The sequence below is a fragment of the Neophocaena asiaeorientalis genome, unplaced genomic scaffold (assembly GCF_003031525.2).
Source record: "Neophocaena asiaeorientalis asiaeorientalis breed wild unplaced genomic scaffold, Neophocaena_asiaeorientalis_V1.1 scaffold150, whole genome shotgun sequence".
In the NCBI taxonomy this organism is placed as follows: Eukaryota; Metazoa; Chordata; class Mammalia; order Artiodactyla; family Phocoenidae; genus Neophocaena; species Neophocaena asiaeorientalis.
Window position 1 is genome coordinate 5,657,952 of NW_020176571.1, and position 23,745 is coordinate 5,681,696.

The 23,745-nt window shown below is 51.1% G+C and overlaps 1 protein-coding gene across 1 annotated transcript in view; it reads left to right on the forward strand.

Moving 5' to 3' along the window:
- CD9 (CD9 molecule) overlaps positions 1-11,651 on the forward strand; it is a 35,537-nt gene extending 23,886 nt beyond the window's left edge. The window contains exons 2-8 of the mRNA XM_024733429.1: positions 429-534; positions 6,652-6,749; positions 7,297-7,371; positions 8,976-9,074; positions 9,196-9,285; positions 9,910-9,993; positions 11,141-11,651. Coding sequence (XP_024589197.1) covers positions 429-534; positions 6,652-6,749; positions 7,297-7,371; positions 8,976-9,074; positions 9,196-9,285; positions 9,910-9,993; positions 11,141-11,206 — 618 coding nt within the window. The 3' untranslated portion in view covers positions 11,207-11,651. The remainder of the gene's footprint in view (positions 1-428; positions 535-6,651; positions 6,750-7,296; positions 7,372-8,975; positions 9,075-9,195; positions 9,286-9,909; positions 9,994-11,140) is intronic.
- The last annotated feature ends 12,094 nt before the right edge of the window (positions 11,652-23,745 follow it).

A 23,745-nucleotide genomic window follows, 5' to 3' on the forward strand; every position in this document is an offset into this window, starting at 1 on the left:
CGCCACTCACTCGACTTTATGATCATCACTTCCTTCTTTTGCTGTTATGATATACATGCCCTCCTAAACAAGAGTTTTCACCTGCATGGAATCGTATTGTGCATGTCCGGTGCTTTTTGCTTCTCCTGATTACCATCGTGACATGCACTCGTAGTATTGCACAGACTGTGGCTGGTTCATTTTCACGGCTGTATAATATTCTGTTGTCCACGAGGTATCCATCCCCGTACTGCTGGTAGATAATTGTTTATTCCCAACTGGCTGGTATTTTTAGCAAATGGCTCGATCCCCTTCCCACACCCCCACCTGGCTGCTGCTACTTCCAGGTGCCCGGTGAGGGGGCAGAGGCCAAGGGCAGCTCACCTGAGCTAGGGCGCCGCGCTGTTCCTGACAGCCAGGCTCACGCCGATGTCCCGTGTGTCTTGCAGCTTGCCGGGATCGCGGTCCTTGCCATCGGACTATGGCTCCGATTCGACTCGCAGACCAAGAGCATCTTCGAGCAAGAGAATAATAATAACTCCAGCTTCTACACAGGTGAGTGGGGGACCTTGCTGTTCCCTCCAGCTGTGGAGAGTCCATGTTGATCCAAGGACTTGGGCTGGGGAGGACTTTTGCTCCAGCTGCATTGCCAGTCGGGTCCTTTTCCAGCTGGCCTTTTGTGTAGTTGTACCCACGCATTTGCATTTAACTGATGTGGTGTCTTTTTCCAAGCTGACCGAGCCTGGCACTGGGACCATTCTCTGATGCGAAGTCAGCTCCGCCAAAGCTGCTGCCACCCTGGAGGGTTTCAGAACCTCTGTTCTTGTCTCTGAACTTCTCTCTGAATTTTATGTCTAAGAAACCTGGTTCATTTCTTTAATTTAAAAAACTTTGTCCTGGGTACCCACAGAGCCAGGGGAAGGAGAGGGGGCATCTCCCCCACGGTTCAGATAGGGGCTCAGAGACCCAGAGGACCTGCCTCCTGGATAACATTCAGATTAATACGAGAGACTAGAAGAGACACCAGCCCCTCAGACCCCTGTGCCGGGGCACAGGCCATGCATGTTAAGTCTTATCTGTTTTCTAAAGTGATTTTGTTTTAGGTAAAAGGCTTCCAGTTTGAAGATAAATCGATTTAGCAAGTTTCTTTCTGCACACGGGTCCTTTGGCATCTTTTTCTAGCATCGTTCTGTCACTTTCACCAGCATATTGCCGTGTAAGCATCTCTAACAGGAGTGGGAGGGCCGGGGCCTGTCTGAGGCAGTTCCCTGGTTTCTGAGTCAGCTCACAGATCCTCTCGGCTCTCCCCTCGCCTGGTTGGGGGATAGAAAACACTTCATTTGCAAGAAACAAAAGCAGCCCCCTATTTTTAGGAGGATGCTGTCATGTCATCAGGCTCAAAGTGTAAGTTTGGTCATTTCCTTTCCACCCACCAAAGAAGTTATTTTTAAAAAAAGACGGAGCAAACAGTCTGAAGAGCGCTATCACCCAGACCTTCAGGAAGAACGCGGTGGCCAGTGGTGCATGACCCCCTCGAGGCCGCCTCCCAGGGCCAGCCTCCAGCTGGTGGCCCCGCAGGCGCCTGGGTCTGGGGATGGTTTCCCTGCCTTCATTTCTTTTTGGTGGTGCTGTTAGTTGGGGTTTTTTAGGGAGTGTCTCCCAATTGTCAGAAAGAAAGTAAGGGAAAGAAAAGCACAGCATACTTTTTTTTAAAACTACACACACACGCTCGTCCCTGGTGGCGCAGTGGTGAAGAATCCACATGCCAATGCAGGGGACACGGGTTCGAGCCCTGGTCTGGGAAGATCCCACATGCTGCGGAGAAACTAAGCCCGTGAGCCACAGCTACTGAGCCACACACCACAACTAGCCCGCGCGCCTAGACCCTGTGCTCCGCAACAAGAGAAGCCACCGCAATGAGAAGCCCGCGCACCGCAACGAAGAGTGGCCCCCACTCGCCGCAACTAGAGAAAGCCTGTGCGCAGCAACGAAGACCCGATGCAGCCAAAAATAAATAAATAAAGTTTAAAAAAAAAAAAAAGTACATTGAAAACTACACACACAGGGTTTTTAGGGAGCAGGTTTCCATAGGGCCCTGACTTGTTTTAGCTACAGCATTCTTTTGTGAGGTTTTTGGCAGCCTCGGCAGGCCTGGAATGCCACTCTGTGAGCTGGGGCAGTGGGACTGCAGGGTAGGGGCATGGGCTGAGGACAGGCCTTGAGCTTTCCATGTCACGTCACAACAGGGAGCTGGGGACCCTCCGCAGGGAGAGCAGATCTGGGAGCAGGCGTGTGCAAGCAGGTGGCATTGTCCTAGAGCGAGTCCCCGGCCTCCCCATGCTCTGCGGGTGCCTGACTCCATACCTCTGGTCGCTTCCAACGACCAGTTTCTGTTTTGTTATCTAGGACTCTGGCTCATTCTGTGTATTTTTTTTTTTATTGGAGTATAGTTGATTTACAATGTTGTGTTAGTTTCAGGTGTACATCAAAGTGAGTCAGTTATACATATATTCACTCTTTTTTATTTTTTTGGCCTCGTGGCTTATGGGCTCTTAGTTCCCCGACCAGGGATTGAACCTGGGCCCTCAGCAGTGAAAGCATGGAGTACCAACCACTGACTGGACCGCCAGGGAAGTCCCTCCCTAGGCCTTTTGACTTTGCCCCAATTGTGGTTGGGGGAGACAGGCCCCCGGCACCAGCAGCCCAGCAGGTGACAGGTAGGAAAGTCAGGCAGGTGGCAGGAGAGTGACAAGCATACAGCCAGAGGGGCCAGGCCTGCCTCCAGGAATCTCCCAGGACTCAGGTTCCCTGGTCATTGTGGCGTCCTTCTGATGGCCCGTGGTCCTACCTGAGGGGGCCAGGAGCTGGTCCGAAGGCACATCCCAAAGAGACACAGCAAAACCCCTACTGAGGGACAAGTGGCCACTGCCCGCTGAGCTCTCATAGACAGATACAAATCCTCTGCACTGGACCCCCTTCCTGGGAAAGGGCTCAGCTTTGAAGACTTCATTCTGCTGGCAGAAGCCCAGGGCTTGGAGGGTGATGCAAGTGACATCACATAGAACACAGTCAGCGACTGACCACTTGGGCCTGGCTGGGCCCCGCGCTTCGCTGAGTGCTTTGGGCAACTGAATAATTGTCATAGCCGGGCAAAGGGCCAAGGAGGCTTCGTTCTCTGTGTCCCCTTCCCCCTCGGGCTGTGACATCAGCCTTTGCATTGACCCACAGCCCCTCTTCCAGCAGAGGGTGCCAGCTCCATCCCGGCTGCTCTTCCTGACATCATGGGGTGACCGTCCCTTGCACTAGGGCACAGACCATCTGCAGGGCAACCCACAGGCCAGCCTGGCCATGCAGCTGACCCTTCAGGAAACCTGAAGGACCCAGGGGTGTCTTTTCTCCAGCGGGGCCACAGCTTTCAAGGTAGAGAACAAATGCATAATCAGGCAGAGAAGCGAGGGAAGCAACTTTGCAACGTTCAGAACAGTCTCTAGCGGATCCAGAACGGCTGGCAGCCTCATATGGGCCTTCTCTCCAGTTTGGGCCCTGGCGATTCAGGCCATCAACAGTATCCATAATCCCAGGCTGCAAACGAATTGGGGAACTTCTTCTTCTCGGTCCCAGCCCAGCAGCCCTTCTTCAGTCCTTGGTCCAGCCATCAGTGGGATGGACAGGGACGGGGAGAGAGCCATCGGGGAGCAGACTTAGGGTTCCTCGGAACCCCTGCTTGACTTATTTGGAGACGGTAAGCTGTTCTCAGCAAGTGGAGGCCAGAGGCTCGGCCAGAGTTTGTTCTGCACACAAACATGTGGGGAGCACTCTTTGCAAGATGGGATGGAGGTGATGACGGGAGGCTGACGTGTCCCCTGCCTTCCCCAGGCCGGGGAGCCCCGATCAACAGGTGGAAAAGAAGGCTTTTGTGTAAACGACACGGCAGACGCTACTGCTCTGCTAGAAGCTTTTTTTTTTTTTTTTTTTTTTTGGACTGGGCCTGTAATGTCAGCCTGAAGAAAGCAGAACAAACAGCCCTTAAGCAAGTGAATACAGTAAAATCCCAGAGAAGGCTCCGTGACAAATAACTTTTTCCATGAGTCAGACTGAAAGCTAACATCCACTTGTTTTATAAAGGGGAATGCTTTGTCATTTATCACCGTCAGCCCCTGCTCACAAGCTCGGGGTGTAGACCAGGCGGAGCCTGTCCTAGGGGAAGCCCTCACCCTGCAGTGGACGGAAGGCTTCTGGGGTTGCTACTCATAGCTGAGCCGCCCTATGGCTTGACGGCTGCCGTCCAAAATCCCCAAAAACAGCCACCAGGGAATTGCTCATCTTCATCCCCCACTGGATGGAGAGGGTGAAGCCAAGACACCCCAGATCTAGCATCTGTCCAAGCAAGATTTAAAACCAAGACCCTTGGACCTAAAATCTTCATCTGCTGAGCCCAAGATTGAATATTTAATATTAACCGACAGGCCCATTAGGAGAATGTTCTCTCTGCGTGGGAAATGCGTTTTCCTTTAGTGGCTCTCTGTTGCCGCCACCCTGACTCCTCTGCCTTCTGCCAGGGTCGCCCGGCCAGGCTAGGATCTGGACGGAGAGAGAGCACGTCTGTGTGATCATCCCCACTCAGCCCTGCGATGGAGCTCAAAGGAGGGACCTCATCCTTTGCTGTCTTGCCCCAGTGGGGAGAGAGGAGGAGACGGGGAGAAACAGGGGCAGTGTTACCGCTCACTGGGGTCCCCAAGTCAGAGCCCAGACCCGAAAGCGCTGCCCCTTCTCCTGCAGTGCCCCTGTGTGGGTGGGGCGGACCTGCCTCCCCAAGTCCAGCCTGTGGCCCCATGGAGTGGACGACCCAGGAGGATGGGACTTGACTCCAAGACAAGCTGCATTTGTCCCCTTGCCCAGTCTGGGCCGGGCGTGCACGGGGACAATACCCATATTCATCGGGGTTTGCCAGCAAGGCCACGTGACTTGACATCACGACAGATGTGGGGAGGGGATGGGCAGAGGACAAACGCTCCCTTGTGTGCGCCCCTCGCTGTGCTGCCCGGGAGTCTCAGCCACGGGCCGCTGTGAGGTTTGCTGCCTACACAGCTCCGGCCTGGGAGAAGGGTACGGATGTGGGACGGTGAAATCACTGTGACACCTGCCGGGGTTCTCGTCGCAGCGTCCTGTTGTGTATTGTGGGGAAGCATGCCTACTTTAGGGAGGTCTCCCTGCTCCCAGCGAGGGGACAGCAGGGAGGGAGCGACACGTCTGTGAAATTCGGCATCACAATTGTCGTCCATCCTTCGTATTGTGAAGATTGACAGTAGCTGACTGTGCGTCAACTATACCTTAATAAAAGATTCAAATTTTTTAAGTTAAAGTTAGAAAGATTAGCAGTAGCTAGCACTTGTTGTGGACATTTGGAGCATATGGCCTAATCCTCACAGCAATCCTTGCGGTGGGCATTTTTCCTGTCCCCAGTTTGCAGATGGAAGACAGTTACACAGAGAGATAAGTGGCCTTCCCAGGGTCACAGAGCCGGCTTTCAAACCCAGGCATTTGGGGCTCTCGCCGTGTGACAGGAGGCCCCTCCCAGCAGTGGACAGATGCCAGGGAGGCCTAGGACTTCTTTGCCAGTTTTCCCGGGGCCGCTGGGGGGTGGCGGAGGGAACTGGGGAAGGGGGTGGTCACTGCAGGTCAGCTGTACTTCTCAAGAATATAACTGAACGATGGGCCCCTCTGGGCATTCCCTGGGGGAGTGTGGAACGACTAGGGCCAGGGCTGTGTCCCACTGTGTCCCTCTGTCCCAGGCCAGAGTTGTGGAACTCACAGCCCTTCACCACCCTTTCTGCACTGGACACCCCAACTGAGTGCTTAGAATCCTTGTCACTCACCTTCCCTCTAGCAAGGAGGATCCTTTCCACTCTTAACCTGGTGTAACTGAGTTGCTGCTGTGAGATCTCACTGCTGTGCTATAAGGGATCTTTTGAAATTTTCTAGCGACCAACCCCTCATTTTACTGTTAAGGAAATAAGGAAATTGTGATCTTACCCAAGGTCACACAGCAGTTAGTAGCAGAGTTGGGACCAGAACAAGGGTCTTCTGACACCCAGGCTGTTCTTTGCACTAGAGCAGGGTTCTCATGCCCTCGGACGTTGCTAACTGTGCAGGCCTGGCTGCCACCAGGCAGCAGGGCGGGAAGGCATCCCCTCTGGGAATATGGCAGAGCTGGCCCGCCCAGAGCGTGGGTGTCTGCGTGTGCACAGCCCCTTCCTGCTGAAGCCTTGCTCTCCTCGCCTCTTGTGTCAGGTAGAGGCCAGCAGGGGGTTTGTCAGAGCCTCAGGAAGTTAGCCCAAGTTTGGAGAGTCTAATTTAACTAGCGGGAGTGGGTCCATCCAGCTGGAGACGGATGCAGACTGGACCGGTCCGTCCTGAGTAGAATCTGGGGCTCCCGTGGATGTTCTGTGTCCTAGGGCGGGGGCAGTGGGCACCTTCCAGGAGGGCTGAGGGTAAGGTGGGAATGGGGGCTTGATGGGTGGGTGTCAGAAGAGAGACAGGTGGGAGGAGGCTGTTTGGGCCTCTTGTGCCCTTGACGGGGGCAGTAAGGATGCAGAGAGGGAACGAGATCAAGAAGCACCGACACGTCCCCGCTAACAACCCCTTGTCCTGTCCTCTGCCCTGTGCCCTCAGGAGTTTACATTCTGATTGGAGCCGGTGCCCTCATGATGCTGGTGGGTTTCCTGGGCTGCTGTGGGGCTGTGCAGGAGTCCCAGTGCATGCTGGGATTGGTGAGTGTCCCCTCTGTGCCCACCCGAGATCCCACAGCCCAGGGGGCGGGATGGGGCAGAGCGGGTGGCCCCAGGATGACACGCTTGCCTCTCTTCCTTTCTGGAGCCTCTGTCTTATCACTTCCCTTAGGCAACTAAATGCCAGGACTTTGTTTTTCCCTTTGTCGAGGACCACGTTTGCTTTTTTTCCCTGAATCCACAGGTACCTTCGCCTCCCTTTCTTGTTTCAAACTTTGTTACAATTTTCCTCCAACTCCGGATTGTATTCACCTCCTTCTTTCCTCAAATCTCTGTGGTTTTTGTGAGCAGGTGAAGGTGTTTTATCGCTGACTCTTTGTTGACACCTTAGAAATATCAGTTCTGGGGTCTGTGCCACTCTCTCCTCCTGCGGCTTTCCCCTCCTGGCCTTGGCAGAGCGCTGGTAGTTCTGTAGACCCCCTCCCGTCCCTTCCAGGCATCCCTTCCCGCCCCCAGAGGCCGGGTCCCCAGATGCTTGTTCCCGCCGGCCGCCTGGGACTGTGCCTCACTCCAGCCCTTTCCCTTCCAGTTCTTTGGCTTCCTCTTGGTGATATTTGCCATTGAAATAGCTGCGGCCATCTGGGGATACTCCCACAAGGATGAGGTAGGTTTTTCCCGTAAGGTCTCTTGGGAGTTAGGGGATGGGGTGATGGCGGTGGAAGGGTGTCCCAGCTGGTCCCTTGCTTTGGCCTTTGGCCTTCAGCCATCAGACGTGCCTCTGAGGGGAGCACCCCAGGGAAGGGAATGCGAGTGTTCATACTACCCTGGGTGGGTGAGTGCCAGCCACTGCTTCCCGTGCCCTGGACGGCGCTGGCACGGAGTGGGTGTTCGGGCAGTATTGTTGGGTCAGTGTGTCTGCCCCTCACACCTCAGCAGCCCTCCCCTCAACTTCTCTGGAACACGACTCAGGGAAATATGGCTTTGTCTGGCCCGGACCCCACCACACCCACCCCCCGGTCCCTCCCCTCGTCTCTAAATCAGTGCCACCACCAGCCAAGAGCTGTACCCCGCTCGCCGGGGGGGGTCCAGAGATGCGTGGGTGGTGGTCCCCACTTCAAGGAGCTTTGACACCTACTGTGGGAGAAAGACATGCATTTGACTACTGTCACAGAAGCCATTTATAATCAGAAGCCCCGTGGGATTTGAAAGCCGGCGTGGGGAAGGGGACTCTCTTCCGGCTTCACGGAGAGAGAGGGGTGTTGACCTAAACCCGGAAGGAGAGAGAGGATTTCAGGAGGAAAGCTGGTGGAGGCTGGACCTTCCCGGCAAAGAAAGGGTCTGAGCACAGCTGAGGGTGGGCTCAGTGGGGGGCCAGGGTGGGCTGCCTCAGAACAGTGTTTCAGGAAGGGCTGTCTTGTCATGTTTAGCAGGAGGGGCCAAAGAAGAGAGACCCTGGATACAGGCATTTTTTTTTTTTTTTTTGCGGTACGCGGGCCTCTCACTGTTGGGGCCTCTCCCGCTGCGGAGCACAGGCTCCGGACGCGCAGGCTCAGCGGCCATGGCTCACGGACCCAGCCGCTCCGCGGCACGTGGGATCCTCCCACACCGGGGCACGAACCCGCGTCCCCTGCATCGGCAGGCGGACTCCCAACCACTGCGCCACCAGGGGAGCCCTGCAGGCATTCTTAAACCCGGATGCACGCGGTGTAGAAGCGTAATGCCACTTCCTTCGTATTATGAAACAATAGCCCTTCTCCCCTGTTTGCACCAGACACTGTGCTACAGGCTTCATGCAATATCTCCTTTAAATCCTCGCCATAACGTCTGAGGTGGGGACTATTATGATCTCCATTCTACGTACGCAGAAACTCAGGTACATAGAGGTTTGCTAATTTGCCAGAAGTCACCCAGTCTGTGAGTGAAGGAAAAAAGATGGAAGCCTGAAAAACTAGCCGAATCAGGAGTAGGCTTTTTGGTTTTAGTTCCTTAGTTTGAGGCAATTTAATTTTGTTTCTAGGTAGACAGGAAAGAGCCAAGTGGGGCTGAAGGGACCAACCAAAGGTGCAAAAAGAAGGGGAAATGGCTGGAGCAGTTCCTAGAGGATGTGGGAGGAGATGAGGGGGGACCCCGGAGGCCCCGAGGCGGGGAGGTCCTAGTCCAGTGGCTTGTCCGCTCCGGGAACTTGTGGCTGCACGTGAACGAGACGGAACAGGTGACGTTCGTTCATAAAGTAGCCATCTCTGCTCCTCTCTTGTCTGTGCATCCCAGGTGATCAAGGAAGTCCAGGAATTTTACAGGGACACCTACAACAAGCTGAAAAACAAGGACGAGCCCCAGCGGGAGACGCTGAAAGCCATCCACTACGCGGTACACCGGCTTCGCTAAGACGCTGCCCTTCTCCTTGCCTTTCTTCAGAACGTGTGTGCATCTCTATTTCAGTCCTCTTTATTTATCTCTCCCACCCCCATCCCTGTCCTTCCCTCTGCAGCTGGACTGCTGTGGTTTGGCTGGGGGAGTAGAACAATTTATCTCAGACATCTGCCCCAAAAAGGACATACTCGACAACCTCACGACGAAGGTAAGCTTACGCGCAAGACCCTTGTGCCCGGCCCAGCTGCTCTGGGCAAATCCTGCCAAAGTGGACTTGCATTCAGCTCCCTTGATCTGGGAGGACAGCATCCCAGTGCTTCCTAAACACCTCTTCCCCCTGGGAAGAACCCAAGGTGGCCATCTCCTTTCTCCCCTGCCCTGGGCCTCTGTTTCCTCAAGGGCAGCAAAACAAAGGCCAGGGAAATAACAAAGTGTTCTAGCTCCCTGCTACGATTGGGCCCTCCAGCCGTCATGCATGGGCGATGCTCCCAGGCCTGGACTCCTGCTTTATAGACTTGTGAGCAGCTCATGGTTGTGAGCTAGAGCCAATGTCCAAACTTCAGAATAATAGGAGGTAACCCTATGGCCACATAAGACATGGACCCCAAAGCAAGGGCTCATCCCTCTTCCCTCCCGGATTTCTTGCCCAAATTTTGGGGACCCACCTCCCATCTCTCTCCTGGTTCTCCTTTCCATCCACCAGCCGGTCCCCAGCCCTTGCTCTGGGACCACCGGCGCTCCGGGTATGAGCTGGGTGCCGTGGGGGGGTAGGGGGGAGCCTGGAGCAGGACCGTGTGTGACCTGGGTCTTGGTTTGCCCCCCCCCCCCCAAGTCCTGCCCTGAGGCCATCGAAGAGGTCTTCCAAAACAAATTCCACATCATCGGCGCCGTGGGCATCGGGATTGCAGTGGTGATGGTGAGTGCCGGGGGGCATCGGGAGGGAATCTAAGTAGTTAAGATTGATTAAGCCCTTGCTCTGGCCAGGCACTGTTTTAGCTAATCAACTAATTTATCAACTGATCAACTAATTTATCAACTGATTTAAGCCTCGCCGTATCCACGAAGTGGGAACTGTTCGTATTCCCATTTTACAGACTCGGGCCCGGAGAGACAGAGAGGTTGAGTACATTGATCAAAGTCTCTGAGGTCAGGAGTGAAGCATCTGGGATTTGAACTCACTGTGTCTCCAGAATCCATTCCCATAACCGTTAAGGTGCAGGGATAAATGTAAGGTGATTCCACTGTGTCTGGTTCACGGACCACACTTGGAACAGCAAGGATGTAGATCACCCAGACCTGTTAGTGATCCTGGGATAATCTTAAGAACATGTTTTCACTGTGCACCTGCTTTTCTTTGCCCCACGAAAATAGTTCAGTAAAAGCAACATGGATGTGAACTGTCTCACCTCCCACTGTGGTCAGAAAGACACCCCAAGGTGGAAAACCAGGAGGAGACTGAAAGCTTCCAACAATCTACTCTCATGTCAGGAGCCCCCAGAAGCCACCAGGGGCCAACCAGCTTCCCTGGGGTCACCCGTCTTCCCCCACAAGGGAGTGATGAGACTGTAGGGGACACAGCCTTCCTCTGCCCCTTGCAAAGACTCCCCCAGAGAGAGAATCGCTTCCTGTCTTAGTGGTAATTGACACCCCTCCTCTGCATCTAGGAAAGGCTTGAAGCAGCTTTCAGTAAAAGGCATGACAATACCTTTAAAACTAGAATAGAAGACACAGACGTACACAAAGAGGGAAGTGAAAGTATTGGCCTGCAGACACTATGGGAATAGCTGGCGTTGGAGCATTCAATTTAAGAACGCTCACCTTGAGAGTCCCCAGGGAGCTGGCTTGTGCGGCCTGCAGCGGCCGACGGCTGCACACTCAGAATCCCCCTGGTCAGCATTCCCTCCACTGTCTTACTTACATTTCTCCTGCTTCACGCCCTTTACCTCATTTGGCCTCGTGGGCACCTTCTCCTTGTCATTTGTAGCGGCCGGCATGTCTCCTGTCTTCCCCTCTCCCTCCGCCTTCCCGCCACATAATTGCTCGCACCCCTTCCTGTCTTCCAGATATTTGGCATGGTCTTCAGCATGATCCTGTGCTGTGCCATCCGCAGGAACCGAGAGATGGTCTAGAGTCAGCGCTGCAGCCGTGAGCAGGAAAGTTCACCCCTGAAGACTGTTGGTTATTTCCTCGGGGTTCTGTGTTTTTTTGTGTGTGTGGTTTTTTTTTTTTTGTTTTTCTTTGCCACTAACTTTAGTATTCATTCTGCATTTCTAAACAAAAAAGTTATTCTACGTTTGTGTTTTTAATGCTTTATTCAATATTGATATTCATAGTTAAGGGATTTGGGTTTGCTCTGGTTTATATTTTTTTGGTCATTTGTTTTTGCTTATTATGTTAAGCAAAAATCCTGCATTGAAAGGTACTATATTTGCTAGGCTCTAGGCAAAAGATATTGTATATAAAGAGATTTTTGTGTGTGTCTTTAAATAGATAAAAAATGTCTATCAAGTTTAATCAGGTTGTAACTTATGTTAAAGACAATTTGATACATAATAAAAGATGATGACAACATCCCAAACTGGTTCTGGGGTTTTGCTTCCCTACATTTTTTTTAGAGCTGCTTATGTTTGCAAATGTTTTTCAGCTGCTCTTTGCTCTGTGCCTACGTGAGAAGTAGGTGGGAAGGTTGGTCTCCCTACTTTACTAGTGAAGAAATCAGGGCATGGAGGGATGAAGGGATTTTAATCCAAGATCTCACCGTTGTTCACACATCAACACTGGAGCCTAGCCCGGGACTCTTTCTTGCAGGAATGTGATGTGTCTTGAGGATACAGTAGTAAACGTGAGGTCCCCCGTGGCCCAGACTTTTTGTTTTATTCCCTGCTACACCCTCAGCACCTAGCACCTATTGCCTAGTGCATGGTAGGTACTCAAGATTTGTTGATTGAGTAAATGAGGGTATACTCATCGGGGTTTAAACAGAAGCAGAATATTAAATAACTTTTTTTACAGGGATCTGACCTTACACAATCGCTGGAGCTGGTTAAGCAGTCTCTATAAGACTATGATCTTTGCTTCCGACGTTGGAACTTGACACCCACAGGCAGAGAGTCAGGGAGGACAGTTTGATGTAACGTGGGCGAGATCGAGAATGTGGAGCCCACGAGGACAGACAAATTCGCGTCTGTTCTTGTTCTTGATGATGGTGGCGTGGGTCCCGCAGAGGCGAAGACCCGACGCGGTGGACCCGAACACACACCGGCTGGGATGTGGAGAACCTGAGTAAGCCAGCAAAGCGGCAGCCACCTGTGTGAGCTGCGGAAGGCCTGCTGCTCCATTTCCACCTCCGGTTGTGCTCCACTCTAACCAGAAAGGAGGAGGAAGAGGCATGCTGGGGGATGTCAGTCACCCTCACCAAGCCACCGTGCGGGAGACAGTCTTTACTCAGAAAGCCTAAAATCTAGTGAGCGGTTCAGAGCATCAAGCCAGCAATTACGACGGAGTGAGATGGGCACCACAAGAGGGGAAGTACAGAAGCGTAGCAAACCTGTTTTTATCTTCCACTCCTTGATTCAGTCTGGGCTCTTTCTCCACATTAAAAAAAGAGAGAGAGAACGAAAATGGCCCTGAACGCCATTACATTAAAAAATGAGAACACCGACGTTCACAGCAGCGTTATTCACGAGAGGCAAAAGGTGAAAACAACCCAAAAATGTCCATCAGCAGGTGAAGGGATAAACAAAATGTGGTCGATCCGTACAACAGAATACGGTAAGCCCCCTACATACGAACCTTCAAGTTGCAAACTTGCAAAGATGCCAGCATGCCTTCGCATGTCCAGTCACCTAAGTTAGTTCTCGTGTCTGGCGTACCTTGTCACGTGCGTGCATCCTCTACGAGTGGTTACGCTTCTGTGTACCTTGTACGGTACTGTGTAGAGTAGAGTAGTACAGTATTTTTATTTCAAGCCCAGGATGTCCGGAAGCAAGTGTAAAAGCAGCGGTATGTAGCCGATTGTGTTAGTTGGGTACCTCGGCTAACTTTGTTGGACGTACGAACAAATTGGACTTACAAACGTCATCTCGGAAAGGAACTCCTTTGTATGTAGGGGACTCACTGTATGGTTTCGCCTCAAAAAGAAATGAAATTCCAACACATGCTGCGACACGGCTGAGCCTCGAAGACATTATGCCAAGCAAAATAAGCCAGACAGAAAAGAACAAATACTGGACGATCCCAATTATGTGAGGTACCTAGAATAGGCAGATTCAGAGAGACAGTAGGTAGATTGGAGGCAACCAGGGGCTGGGGAGAGGAGAATGGGGAGTTATTGTATGATGAGTGCAGAGTTTCCGTTTGGGATACAGAAAAAGGCGTGGAAGTAGATAGTGATGATGGCTTCTCAGCACCGTGAAATGTGCGCAGTGCCAGCGAGCTGTACACCTGAAGGTGGTTAAAATGGTAAGTTGTGTGCTAGGTTTATTTTACCACAGTTAACAAAACAAATCCAAGCTGGGTTCGCATCCTTGGGTCTCTGTGCTGTTCTGTGGCCTCAGTCCCTTACTAATTTGAGCACTTGAAGGCTATTTCGGTTGTGGGAATAACAGGCCCATCGTTTGTTTTATCTCACAGTGAGTGAGACTGTCTTAATTCACAGCATCACAGTCCCTGAATAATGGTAGTATTCACCCTGGGGACTTCCCTGGCGGTCCAGTGGTTGGGACTCTGTGCTTCCACTGCAGGGGCCATGGGCTCAATACCTGGTCAGGGAACCAAGATCCTGCACGCCAAAAAAAAGGTAATATCCACCCTGCTCGTGACTGCCAGCTCCCTCTAGGAAAAGCAGGTCCCATATACACACACTTCCCAGTCCTGGTTTCCTTGCTGGAGAGAGTGGAGTCAGCAAAACAGATTGCTGCTACGTAAACTGAGGAATACCTCAGAGTTATACCCTGTCTTTCTGTTTGTCATAAATAATGGACCACCTGGGTAGCTTCAGCGAAAGCGAACAGTTTATTAAGAACACAGGTAGTATCTCATGGAACCCAAACGTGGAAACACAGTTAAGCTGTAGAAGACCCTGGAACCACGGACTGGGCACTCCTGCAGCTCTCCGCTTCTGGGTGCTGTGTTTTGCTCTCCAAAGACACCAATTGTCTCTGCTACTCAGTCTACGAGGGGTGGAAAGAGAGCAGGTGTTCAGCTCCAGGCTTACACAGAGACAACCTCCATCAGCCCCACTGGAAGCTTTTTGTTTTTTGTTTTTTAAAAAAGGGCTTCAAATGCTTGGCTTTTTAATTATTTATTTGTTTGTTTTTGCTGTGTTGGGTCTTCATTTCTGTGCAAGGGCTTTCTCTAGTTGTGGCAAGCGGGGGCCACTCTTCATCGCAGTGCATGGGCCTCTCACTGTCGCGGCCTCTCTTGTTGCGGAGCACAGGCTCCAGACGCGCAGGCTCAGTAGTTGTGGCTCACGGACCTAGTTGCTCCGCGTTATGTGGGATCCTCCCAGACCAGGGATCGAACCTGTGTCCCCTGCATTAGCAGGCAGATTCTCAACCACTGCACCACCAGAGAAGCCCCCCACTTGAAGTTTTTAGGAGAGAAAGTCTGACCCAGTTGCAGTGGAATATCTACCCCTGACCAGTCAGCTGTCAGGTGGGGGGATCAGCACGTCATAAGGACCCGGCCAGCCTCTGACCTGCAGGCCGGGCCCAGGACCGGGAGAGGAGGGATCATGAGAGCTGGCAGACACCCGGGAAGGAGCCAGCTGGTCCGCCCTCGCTGCCCTCAGTCCAGCCGGAACGAGCCTGCTCTGCTGGCCACCAGGACCAGGGGAAGCTCTGCAGCAGAGGGAAAACCAAGATGGCCCAGAGCTCTCAGGAAGTTTTTACAAACAGGCAATTGACAGCCAATAGCAACAATAGCTGTGGGTCCAGAAAGAATCCCCTTGAGCAAAAGAGGATATAGCGGGTGTGTTGGCCTCTGGGTTCAACTGTGAAATGCAGCCCAAGGGCAACAAATATGATAGAGACAGCTGGACAGTAAAAGGTTATTACTGTACCTGGTGCCCTTCAGGACAGAAAGTGCTTGAAAATCCCCACACTCCTGGCACTCTCCTCACAAGGGCCCACATCTCCACATCCCTCATCCTCCAGAGTAGAGTCAAGTGGTGCAAGGTTGGAGCCAAGACCCCCTCTGTATCCCAGCACTCGTTCCAGACCTCTGTTGCTTCCCTCCCCCAGGAAGGAGGTTTTAACTAGTGCATTAAGACACTCCAGGGGTACAGTGAATTTTTATTTCACTGACAGGCTAGGGCATCTTATGAGCTTCTTGGGCACAAGATGGAAAAGTATGAGTGGACCTAAACAGCGCGAGTAGGCGGATCCATAGCTGGGTGAATCCAGCCCCCATACAAGGGCAGAGGGCTCCACCAGGGAGCTACAGGGCCCTGCTTTGCCCTACCTTGGTCAATGTTTTTAATGATAACTTGGAATATTATTAAACACTGTAGGTTTCACAAAGCTCTGAGAAATATCCAGTAACTTGGGTAACAAATTATAGTTCAAAGAGACCTCTAGAATAATGGATTATAACACCCAAAGGATATATCTTAACAGGAATAAATAATCAGTAAATGAGGTCAAGCAATCAGTATAATACGTTTAGCAGAGTCCCTGATCCTTACACTTCAAGGAGCTGAGTAAGTTAATAACGTGTTTGTCTGGTTGGATAATAGCGTTTATCCCCCATATGTTAAATCCAGAGGCAACCCCAGGTGTTGATTTAGTAGCAAGGCACTGTCAAAAATGGCATCGCTGTGATTCTCTCGGCTTGTACCCCATGGTCACAAGGTAGCTGCCACAACTCCGAACATCTCTACATTCACAGCAGGAAGTGGGGAGAAGGGCGAATGCTCCATACAACTACCCTTTCTATCTAAAAGGCAAAAGCTTCTCCCGACAGACTGGAAGCCAACTCCATCTGTGAATCATTAGCCAAAATCTGACACAGGGGTACCCAGAGCTCTAAAGGAAGCTGAGAACACAAGTATCTAGTTCTTCCAATCTACAGTGAAAGTGGAAAAGGGGCACATGGGATGTGAGTGTCTCGCTGGTGTTGTTTTGGTTTGGTTTCTTTTGACCGCGCCACACGGCTTGTGGGATCTTAGTTCCCCAACCAGGGATCGAACCTGGGCCCTGGTAGTGAAAGTGCTGAGTCCTAACCACTGGACCGCCAGGGAATTCCCAGTTGTGTTTGATTCCATCTTACAGCTGGAGGGCTTGAGGTTCAGAGAAGTTACATATTTGTCCCGAGATCATCCAGTTAATATACTAGATACCTATTGGAATCCAGGTCTGTACTTTTTTGGTCTTATTGCACATTTTACACAGTGGTGCCTCCCAGGATTAATATCGCAGGAGGAGATTTAACAAAAACATACTGGAACACCTTTTGATTGGAAAACCTCAATTCCATAAATACAAGATAGAAAACAATATCATTTGGAAAAAGACATGAAAATGTAGCTTATCACAAACCTAACAGAAGCCAAATCTGTGAGGTAAGGCTGTCCTGGGCTCCATCCAGAGAGGTAGATGCCCAGGTGGAGGGAGAAAATAAAGCCACGGATGCAGCAGTCAGGCCCCAGAGCAGTATCATGGTCCAGTCTGGGGCCTCCTCAAAGAGGAAGGTGACCGACTCCAGAGACCCGGAGGGGGCAGCCCTGGAACCCTGTCTTCCAAGGAAAGAGTGAGGGACCAGGGGATTCGAACCTGGGCAAGGATGGGGAACCAACAACACAACAAACTTTGTTTGCAAGTATCTAGAGAACTATAATGTGGACCAGGGGTATATGTTGTCCCAGGGGCCACAGCGAGAGTTCATGGGTAGCACTCACAGGGAACAGATTTTGGCATAATGCAAAGAAAACTTGAAACCAGGGCTGCCTAATAGAGCAGTGGGCCCTGGGCTATGGGGAGCGGCGGGGGAACAGGAGAGCCTGGAGATGGGGACTTGAAGAACTCCTACATCCCTTGCATCTGAGAGATCTCATAAAGACATAGGTCTCCCAGCGAATACTCACGAAACCAGGGCTCTCTCTATTTTTTTTTCACTTGGGGTGCAGGGTGGGAGCAAGGGTGAGGGGAGGACCTCTAGTAAAGATTAAAGTAATAGGAATGGTGAATATTTCCATGGACAACCCCAAAATATTTCAAAATAATGCTGTATCTCTGAAATTGTTGCATGTTTTTTTCATATACAGTGCCATGGTTGGGCTGTTCAGGATGTGAGCAGATAGGGTAGGGGGTCCCCAGAGAAAGAACCAGGCATAGTTTTCTTGACATCAGAGAAGCCGTCCTTGGCCGAAGCCAGTTTGTGGTCTAAGCCTGGACACAGTGCTTGCCCTCAAACAGGTCCCAGTAATCAATGATCTTAAGGGAACAAAGGAATGCAGGAACACAGGAAAAGCAGTCAAGAAACAATAGTTGAGCCATAAAACCGGGTCCTAGTTCCTCCCCAAGGAGCATAACAGTCTGATACATACCTTTGAAATAAGGCCCCAACACAGGTGGAGATAGGAATGATGATCTTGACTTTTCTTTTTTTTGGGGGCCGCAGAGATCTCAGTTTCCCAGCCAGGTATTGAACCCGGGCCACAGCCGTGAAAGCCCAGAATCCTAACCACCAGGCCACCAGGGAACTCCCAGATGTTGACCTTTTCTGACCCTAGGATTTCAATCAACTAAAGCTGGGACTCCGTCAACTTTTGCCCCAATTCTAGGCTGAATTCTCCTCAACTCAAGCCCCTTCCTGAATATGCACGGACCCTTACCTTAAATCTTCCCCAATTTTGCTGTTTCGGAAAGGACCCTGCTTTGGGAAAGACCCCTGGTGTCCTCCTTACTTGTTGCAAGTGATAAATCCTTCCTCTTCCCGCTCTTTGGCTTGGCTGAGTCTTTTGGCTTGACGTCCACCAAGAAGCAACCCCATTTTTTGGGTAACAAAGATGCAAAGAAAAGAGCACCCCAACCCTTAACTAATGGGATTCTGGGGAAGGATATTCAGCATCTTGGCAGCCACACCATGACTTCTGCATTTCTGTGCTTCTCGTCTGCATTGTACAACAGACCTGACAGAAGCCCAGGACAGGGGCTCATCCCAGCTCTGCATATGGCATCTCTGCTTCTCTCTGATCTCACAATGAAGCTCCCTTAGCAGAAAGGATCTAGGGACTTCCCAGGTGGTCCAGTGGTAAAGAATCCACCTTCGGACTTCCCTGGTGGCGCAGTGGTTGAGAGTCCGCCTGCCGATGCAGGGGACATGGGTTCGTGCCCCGGTCCGGGAAGATCCCACGTGCCGCGGAGCGGCTGGGCCCGTGAGCCATGGCCGCTGAGCCTGCGCGTCCGGAGCCTGTGCTCCGCAACGGGAGAGGCCACGACAGTGAGAGGCCCGCGTACCGCAAAAAAGAAAAAAGAATCCGCCTTCCAATGCAGGGGACGCAGATTCCATCCCTGGTCGGGGAACTAAGATCCCGCATGCCGCGGGGCAACTAAGCCCGTGCGCCATAACTACAGAGCCCACGCGCCCTGGAGCCACAACTAGCGAGAGGCTCACGAGCCACAGCAAAGATCATTGTCCACACCGCAACGAAAGACCCCGCTCGCCTCAGTGAAGACCCCACGTGCCACAACTAAGACCCGACGCAGCCCCAAAACACGGATCTAAACGGTAGTTGGCACCATCCAATAAGAACCATCCCTGCTGGCACCTCTTGTCAGGACACTGATCCCTGGTCCCAGGGGTTATGGTGAAGGGAGCAGTGTCCACGTTCAGGATGCCCCATGGTCTCCCAAGCACAGGAAATTAGGCAAAAAGAACTTCCTTGGACACATTTCCCCGTTAGAGCTGACTGGCTCAAGGACCACCTGGGACAGCCTCCCTAGATGATTCTGCCCCATAGCACTCACCCCAAGGGGATCTTCAATGGAATACTCGGAGTAAATAGGCCTGTTGAAGTATGTTCTCCTTACATAAGTGTGACCACACTCCGGGAGGGCTGGGATTACGCGTGTGGGTCTTGGGGAAAGGGAAGTTACAGGGAGGGTCTAAGAACCGTGGAAAGTCAATGGCAGAGTCAGCTGCAGGTTCCTGGGTCCCAAGCCAGGGATCATCAGAGTCTTAGGACTTTATTCCACCAAGCTAAGTTCTCTGCTCTCTGGCTCAGCCCACCCCACCCACAGTTTTAATGCTGGCTTGGAGAGGCCTGAGCAGCTAATGTAATAGTTTTCAGTCAGGCATTGGCTGGCAGACCCCTGGAGAGCTAATTCGATTTCTTTCCTTTTAAATTGGATTTCCCCAAACCATCTGCTTCCCCTGTGGCGATGCAGACAGGATCAGATCTGATTCCAGGATAGAATCCCCTCTACTTTGCAATGCCCCACGGAGGCAGAGCTGACCTTTTGGCCAAGTCAGGCAGTGAGGGACCCAGTGCGGGCCGTTCTAACACCCCCTGCAGGGACCCATAGATCTCAGCAGAGTTTGGGCTGTCCAGCTGACCCTCAGTACTGCCCTGGGAGTCAGGGTTGCCAGCTAAAAATTGTCGCTCACCATCTTGTTCTACAAGAATGAAGTCGTGAGCCATTGCAGCCGCTGACCTTCAACACATCCTGAAAGGAGTCCAGGGTGGAGATCAGGAGTGAGGGTCTCTGTGTTCTGGGCAAAACCGGCAGAACAGTCCCTCAGATAGTTAGATATTTTCAGGAGAAGATCTTATGAGCCCAAATTCTCGCATCTTCTCACACCTAGAAAAGCGCTAAAATCATCAACAGAGATATCTGTCCCTCGCGACGAGCAGCAACCTTCTGCCAAAATGTGAGCTTCACTGCATGGATCCCCCTTCACTAAAATCATACATGTACTGACCTGCCCCCTACCTCTTTGGAGCAGTTCCTCAGAGCTACCTGAGAGGCTGTCTCCCAGGCTATAGTCCTCATTTTTCCCTGTGGATGAAAAATGTTGCCTGCTATATCAGTAAACAAAGAATGTTGTGGCCGCCAAGCCACCAGCCACTGCAGCGGCCCCGACTGTGTACCAAAGGGGATTCAGGATGGAGAAAAGCAGGCCCTAGATAATTAAAGGGCACATCAAAGGGATGGATTTCACTGAACCCAGACTCTTGCATCTTCCCATACATAGAAAAGCACTAGATTCATTAACTTGAGATATCTGGTGGTTTTTCTTTAATTAACAGTAAGCTTTTTATTTATTTATTTATTTTGGCTGCACCGCATGGCATGCGGGATCCTAATTCCCTGATCAGGGATGGAACCTGTGCCCCCTGCAGTGGAAGCACAGAGTTCTAACCACTGGACCGCCAGGGAATCCAACAGTAATTTTTGATGTTCCGACTACTTGGGATTTTTTGCAGAAACTCCTGTGTATCCTGGCCCTCCCCTTACCTCTTCAGAGCAGTCCCTCAGAGGTACCTGAGAGGCTGTCTCCTGAGCTTAAGTCCTCAGAAAGTCCACCACATAAAACATAATTCTCAACTTTTAGGGTGTGCATTTTTTTCTTTCAATTGACAGGGAGACACGTGGATTATTCTACATTCTCAACACATGGGGAAATAAGAGGCAAAGAGGCATGGGACTTCTCTTCGACGCCGTGGTTAAGAATCTGCCTGGGGGCTTCCCTGGTGGCGCAGTGGTTGAGAGTCCGCCTGCCGATGCAGGGGACACGGGTTCGTGCCCCAGTCAGGGAAGATCCCACGTGCCGCAGAGTGGCTAGGCCCGTGAGCCATGGCCGCTGAGCCTGTGCTACGCAACGGGAGAGGCCACAACAGTGAGAGGCCCGCGTACCACAAAAAAAAATAAAGAATCTGCCTGCCAATGCAGGGGACACTGTTCGAGCCCTGGTCCAGCAATATCCCACATGCCACGGAGCAACTAAGCCCATGTGCCACAACTACTGAGCCTGCGCTCTAGAGCCTGTGAGCTACAACTGCTGAGCCCGCGTGCCACAACTACTGAAGCCCGCACGCCTAGAGCCCGTGGTCTGCAACAAGAGAAGCCACCGCAGTGAGAAGAAGCCTGCGCACCACAGCGATGAGTAGCCCCCGCTCACCTCAACTAAAGAAAGCCGGCACGCAGCAACAAAGACCCAAAGCAGCCAAAACTAAATAAATAAATAGGTAAAATTTTAACAAAAACAAGGTGTGGACTTGCCCAGGACCACAAAGCCCAAGCTGGCCTAGAGAAGACCCACAGCCATGGGGGAGGGGCTATCGGGGAGGGAGGAAGACATTTTCCTCTACCCTCCAGGCTCCTTTGGCTGATTTAAGAATTAAATTGACATGAGACAGATTAACAGGAGAAAATCAAATGAAAGTTTCTAACCCGCCTGCATGGGAGATGGAAACCCGAGTAAGCCTCACCTTAAATACCACCCTCAGCAGAAGACAAAAGAGGTTGCGGAGGGCGGGGAGAGCCAGTTAGGGGAGGTGACCAGGAAAAGCCCAGCAAACAAGGGTAAGGTTGTGACTCGGTTTATTTATTTAATTTTCTTTTTGGCTGCGTTGGGTCTTCAATGCTGTGCACGGGCTTTCTCTAGTTGCAGCGAGCAGGGGCTACTCATCGTTGCGGTGCGTGGGCTTCTCATTGCGGTGGCTTCTCTTGTTGTGGAGCACAGGCTCTAGAGCATGGGGTCTTCAGTAGTTGTGGCTCGCGGGCTCAGTAGTTGTGGCACACGGGCTTAGTTGCTCCGCAGCATGTGGGATCTTCCCGGACCAGGGTTCGAACCCGTGTCCCCTGCACTGGCAGGCAGATTCTTAACCATTCCGCCATCAGGGAAGCCTCTGTGATTCAGTTTAAAGTCATTGCTTCTCCAAGGATGTTTCTAGAGTTTCTAGAGATCTGGTCATTCTCTTCCTGGTACAACAAGAAAGACATCTTAGAAATGGAGATTTCCCTTATAAATGTCAGTGTTTCTTACACAAGGGTGACTCCTCCTTGGTTTGCAGAGTTTCTTTCAGGTCTCCTGTTTCTTATAAAATAACCTGCTTAAAAAAATTAACATGCCAAAGAGACACATTTGGAGGTGACAAATTCTGGTCCCCCACAGGGCAGAGACACTGAAACAGATGTACATTCAAAAGACCTGTCCCTGGCATTCAGCAAACATGGTCCTTGGCCTTGGTTTCTTCATGTGTAAGTTGGAGCTGATAAAACATGTCTCTGGGGTAGTTTTGGAAATAAAAAGTATTAAAAAGAAATGAGCTATCGAGCTGCAGAAGGACCTGGAGGAACCTTAAATGCATATTACCAAGTGAAAGAAGCCAATCCGAAAAGGCTACCAGCTGTGTGATTCCAACTACATGACATTCTGGAAAAGGAAACCGTCTCCCACAGGGTTAACAGAAACTGGTGACTAACAGAAATTCTTGAGCTTGTCTTAAAGAGCAGCAGGTAAGGGAACAAATTGTTAAAAAAAAAAAACAAAAAACCCTCTGCTTGTAACCTGCCTTCAATTATCTTTTGACTCCTTAACTATCCCTACAGATAACACCTCTGACCTGTGGGTCGCTATAGTAACAGGGTGGGGGGCGTGGCTTAAGCCGTTTTGAAACTTGGCATCAGCTCTTGTCCAGTTCACAGTTTGGTCCATGAATGACATTCTGGGCAACTTTTGGTGTAAAGCAAAGGCAGAGAAGAAAGGTCATAGCACTTCAGTTAAGTACAAATCTCTCTCCCCTGGAGAGTAGTATTTTATCAAACCCTGGCTGACATAAGCAAATATTTCATCATTTCCTTCATAAATAACTGGTTGTTATATTCAGTATAATTTACATCTGCTTTCAGTTGTGGTGGATTGGAAATTGTTAAATAACCAGTGTATAATCACGGTCTGGTCAAGAAGACAGAGTCCAAAATAGGTAATTCATCAGAGAGAATTTAATATAGGGAATTGGTTAAACAAGTTTTGGAGGACTGAAAAATCAAAAAGAGAATACAGGGAATGAAGAAATAATAACCACGGCTACATGTGTCTTTTTGAATTATGGTTTTCTCAGGGTATATGCCCAGTAGTGGGATTGCTGGGTCATATGGTAATTCTGTTCTTAGTTTTTTAAGGAACCTCCATACTGTTCTCCATAGTGGCTGTATCAATTTACATTCCCACCAACAGTGCGAGGGGTCCCTTTTCTCCACACCCTCTCCAGCATTTATTGTTTGTAGATTTTTTTTTTTTTTTTTGCAGTAAGCAGGCCTCTCACTGTTGTGGCCTCTCCCATTGCAGAGCACAGGCTCTGGACGCGCAGGCCCAGTGGCCATGGCTCACGGGCCTAGCCGCTCCGCAGCATGTGGTATCTTCCTGGACCCGGACACGAACCTGTGTCCCCTCCATCGGCAGGCGGTCTCTCAACCACTGCGCCACCAGGGAAGCCCTGTTTGTAGATTTTTTGATGATGGCCATTCTGACCAGTGTGAGGTGATATCTCATTGTAGTTTTGTTCATTGCAGCACTATTTACAATAGGCAGGACATGGAAACAACCCAAATGTCCACCGACAGATGAATGGATAAAGAAGATGTGGTACATATATACAATGGAATACTAGCCGTAAAATGGAACGAAATTGGGTCACTTGTAGAGACATGAATGGACCCAG